The following is a 4,385-nucleotide window of genomic DNA, read 5'->3' as shown; positions in this document are numbered from 1 at the left end:
GTGCAATCAGGCAACAGGACTGGCGCTGACCTACTCTTTCTGGAGCACATCCTGACAGCCTTGGTCATCTTGGTCATTAAGAGATTTCCCTTCTTTTCCTGAGACCAGCAACAGCCACAGTGCGGGAGACTCCTGTGAGTAGCGGCTTCCCCAGCAGGTCGGGGCTTAGTGAGTGCCCAGAGGCAAGGGCTGGGGCTGCAGCCCCGGGTGTTGATGTGCTGACAGCCCAGAGGGAATCCAGGGGCATACCTGACAGCAGTCAGACTTAGCCAGGGGGCTTGGATGAGATGCAGGAAAATGGACTGTGTCACTTCTCTGCCGCTATGGACGAGACTTTGAAAGATGACATTGCTGGTAGGAAGATCTGCCGTTAGTAGGGCGACCTTCTGTGCTCAGTGCTGGCTTGTTTTCCTCCAGTGACCATCAGGCCCGGTTTCCAAAAGTGCTGCAGGACCAGCCCATTGCAGTAGCAGTGGCAGGCTTCCCCTGGTGTTTCTAGCTTGGAGGTTCAAGCCGGTTGCCCTGGATGCTCCTTCAGAGCAAGAACTGGGCTTTTAAGAGATGCTTTTAGGCAAGCATATGGTCTCCTCTCTTTCCCAATGTTATTCCCTGCAGTCATCGCCACGCGAATGGCTCCACAAGGAAGCATGGACTGGCAGGAAAGACCAAGCGTTGGAGCAGGACTTGAGAACTTAGGCAACACCTGCTTCCTTAACGCAGTGCTGCAGTGTCTGACCTACACACCCCCTCTCACCATCTACCTGCTCTCTGGGGAGCACAGCCAGTACTGTGAGTACCTGTATGAACATCTCCTTGTAAACCTGTTGGGCGCTTCCCAGGGATTCCCAGCACGTGCAACTGGACATAGGAGAAGAGCAGCCCTTCTTTGTCAACCCACGACCCAGGCTGGTGTTCTTTGAAAACTCAAGCCTAGCAGCTGCTTGTCACGTCTGGGTGTGGTTTATCTCCAGAAAGGCACCTACCTCTTTCTACCCTGGTGCCTGGGTCTCCATTCCTGCAAGTTCAGCCCTCTTTGCTTATTGCAGAGGAAACTTCTGTCTGTTCAGCATCCCTGTGGAGAAAGTTTTCTATGCACTACGGAGTGCTGGGCTTGCTGGGACATTGGGCCCTTGGGAGAAGAGGAGTGGAGTCTGTTGTTACAACTTCCAGATCTCCACTAGGCTTCCCATCGCTGTGGCTTCCTTCCACCCTCCCTCCCTCTCCAGGTCTTCTGCCATCCTCCTGCGTGTTGTGCCACATGCAAAAGCATGTTGACTATGTGCTGCGTCCTGGAGTCACTTCCATCGTGCCTGTGGACATCATCAGCGTTCTCAGCTGTAAGTTGTTGCAGGTGCTTTGACAAGTTTTCTTCCCCTCTCGTAGGAGAGAACTACTCACTTCTTCTCTCTTAGACATAGGACAGAACCGTTTTAAGATGGACCGTCAGGAAGATGCGCACGAGTTCTTACGGTGCACCCTTGAAGCCATGCAGCTGGCTTGTCTGCCTGAGACCGGCAAGTAAGCACAAGCAAATGACCTCTGTCCCATGTGCCCCAGCCCTTTGGACTGTCAAGGGGCTCCCCCCAAAAAGGAAAACCTGGGCCCAGGGTTTTAAGAGAAAGCAGAACTCCTAGAGGAGATAACTCTCTGCCTTCCCATTTCTTTCCAGCTTGGACATCTCTTTTCAACCAAACACCATCCACCAGATATTTGGGGGCTTTCTGAGATCCAGAGGTACTTTTCCACAACTCTTGCTCTCCTTGGAACTCTCTGTGCCCTTCTGTCTGCCTGTGAGAAACAGCTGGTTGGGTGACCGGCGTTGGATGCATGAGGAGCGGGGCCGGCGCAGTCGCTTCACTTCTCCTGTCACTAAGCTCCCCCATTTGCTTTCCAGTCTTGTGCCTGAGCTGCGGAAGGGCTTCTGAGCGCTTTGAGCCCTTCCTGGATGTCCTTCTGGACATAAAGGTAAGAGGGCTTCTACTTGCGTTTCCTGATGTCCCAAGGCAGGTAGCAGGTAGCAGGTAGCAGGTAGCTTTCCAGCATAAAGGCAGCTGGCTGAAAAACGTATCCCAGGAACACAAGAGAGCTTGCTGGTGAGTGGGAAGTGTCACGGCCTGCGTCCTGTGGCAGAGCCCATGGCAGTGATCTCCCTGCAGGTGCTGGCTTTAAGCTGGACAAGCACGCATTGTCCCCTCTGCACCCTTGACATACTCTCCTCCTTCTTCCCTTTGCCCCCCTCCACACCCGTCTGGCTCTCAGGCTGATGAGCTAGGTTGTCTTCATTCTTGGTGACCCTGCACACCACTGGAAGCTGAACTGAGCAGTGCCACGGGGAGGGAGCTCTTGACAGCCCCAGGAGTCCCTGGGAAAGGAGGGAGGTGTGCAGCAGAATGCGCTCTTTCTGCCTCTTGCTAGGCACTGCTTGTGGGTTGACAGTGGGGTCTCCTCAGCCTCAGCCACCTGGGTCTTCTTGTCAGCTCCTGGGAAGTGGTTGGGTGAGAGCACTTCCCTCAGCTCTGCGCCCTCCTTTCTCCCTTCTCCAGGCAGCCGCATCTATCACTGAAGCGCTGGAGAACTTTGTGAAGCCCGAGCAGCTGGATGCCAGAAGCGGCTTCAGATGTCGCCTGTAAGATGATTCCTAAGCACGTCTTAGATACCAGACCCTGCCGTAAGGTTTTGCACATTTGAGAGCATCAGTTGGCCTTCATGGAGGGCAACTGCCCAGTGATGAGGCACAGCTTCATTTTTGTGCAGCCTTCTGGCAGCTGATGAGTCTGAAAGTAGCATAAAGATGGGGGGGAAGTGAAAGTTTGTCTGGCCTTCTTGGGGCAAGAGAAGGGAGCATTTCAAGGGCTCGTCTCAGCACTTGGCTCTGTGCTTGGTTTCCAGCTGTGGCCAGATAGCTGCCGCCACCAAGACCTCAACCATCCATTGGGCACCTGAGGTTCTCACACTGTGTCTGAAGAGGTTTGAAGATTCCACCGGCGTGAAGATCACCAAGGTATGTAGGCAGCTGGAGTGCAACATTCCCTACCAGGAGCAGGAGGTTTCCCAAAGCAGGACGCTTTCTCGCGGCTTGCTCCCGCTGAGTGCTTCCTGTTCCCTTCTGAGGAGAGGTTTCCCATGGAAGGACAAGCACTGACTCTGCTCCGACAGAGCTGCTTTGGCCGAGAGTAGTTTCCTGCCACCCAAACCCTGACATGGATGGAGCTTTATGGAAAAGCAAGTGTAGATCCAGCCCAGAGATGTTTTTCTACATCTTGGAAGGCTGCCTTATGAGCCATTCCTGGATGGCTTGTGAGCCCTCTTGGTCTCTCCATAGGTTGTGCATTATCCTTCATACTTGGATCTTGAGCCATACATGTCCCAGGCATCGGAAGAACCAGTCCTTTACAAGTTGTATGCTGTCCTGGTGCACAGAGGTCACACCTGTCACTCGGGACACTACTACTGCTACATAAAGGTAAAGAGCAGCTTCCTTCCTGACAAGGGAACAGTGTGCCCTGGGGAAGACAAGCTTTGCCGGCACTGTTCCTGGCAGCCAAGGCTTTGGGGGAGAAGGTTCTCTGGAGGGGCTGGATTGCATTTGTTTTGGCGTGCTCTTGGTTCTGTAGTTTCCTGCCTGTGTTTTTGTGGAGAAGCCACACAGTTCACCTCCCCGTATCGATGCCTCTTTTGCAGGCCCGAGATTCACTGTGGTACAAGATGGACGATTCGTCTGTGACACATTCTGACATCAACACAGCTCTCAGCCAGGAAGCCTATTTACTGTTTTACCTCAGGTAATAACCAGTGTTAAGATGTGCTCAGTATCTGTTTCCTCCTCCCAGTTCTGCTCTTTTTCTTCTCACCCCAGGGCACATTCCTCTTTCTGTCAGAGGAGACAATTCCTGTCCATGCTATTTAACGCTGTCAAACCCCAATTGCCCCACGCCAGTCCTTATCCTTCCTGGCTGGGCTTTAGGCTGCTGCCCTGCTGCCGGCTTCTACTTAGGAGGCTACCAAGGGTATCAAGAAGAGGTTGTGCTCCACCAACAGGGACAGACCTGGCAGGAAGACCCCAATGGAAGATGCTATTTGTAGCCTTGCTTCTATCTTTTCTCTGTCGTTGATACCGCTCCAAGAAAGTGACTGAAGCCCTGAGGGGGCTGCAAGAACAGCCCTAAACAGGGATTGCTCTCTTTCTCTCCAGGTGGTCTGATCAGCAATCTCTACAAACAACTTCTTCCCCCCTGGGACCACCATCTGACCAATCCAGTTTTGCACAAACCAGCACTGGCCAGCGATCCCAGCGTGGCACAGTCTTGGCACCAGCCACTACTGGCCAGCAATCCCAGCATGGCACAGTCTTGGCACCAGCCACTACTGGCCAACAATTCCAGCGT

General features: G+C 53.4%; 1 protein-coding gene across 1 annotated transcript in view; it reads left to right on the top strand.

Annotated features, from left to right (window-relative positions):
* Nucleotides 1–323: 323 nt before the first annotated feature.
* The window catches only part of LOC104394003 (ubiquitin carboxyl-terminal hydrolase 17-like protein 6), a 27,150-nt gene continuing 23,088 nt past the window's right edge, over nucleotides 324–4,385 (top strand). Inside the window, exons 1-9 of the mRNA XM_010003538.1 lie at nucleotides 324–354; nucleotides 616–789; nucleotides 1,227–1,337; nucleotides 1,413–1,514; nucleotides 1,895–1,965; nucleotides 2,544–2,626; nucleotides 2,890–3,001; nucleotides 3,323–3,463; nucleotides 3,682–3,782. Of these exons, the coding sequence (XP_010001840.1) occupies nucleotides 324–354; nucleotides 616–789; nucleotides 1,227–1,337; nucleotides 1,413–1,514; nucleotides 1,895–1,965; nucleotides 2,544–2,626; nucleotides 2,890–3,001; nucleotides 3,323–3,463; nucleotides 3,682–3,782 (926 nt within the window). The remainder of the gene's footprint in view (nucleotides 355–615; nucleotides 790–1,226; nucleotides 1,338–1,412; nucleotides 1,515–1,894; nucleotides 1,966–2,543; nucleotides 2,627–2,889; nucleotides 3,002–3,322; nucleotides 3,464–3,681; nucleotides 3,783–4,385) is intronic.

Source organism: Chaetura pelagica, unplaced genomic scaffold (assembly GCF_000747805.2).
Source record: "Chaetura pelagica isolate M959 unplaced genomic scaffold, ChaPel_1.0 scaffold228, whole genome shotgun sequence".
Taxonomy (NCBI): domain Eukaryota; kingdom Metazoa; phylum Chordata; class Aves; order Apodiformes; family Apodidae; genus Chaetura; species Chaetura pelagica.
This window is presented reverse-complemented; position numbering and strand designations above follow the sequence as displayed.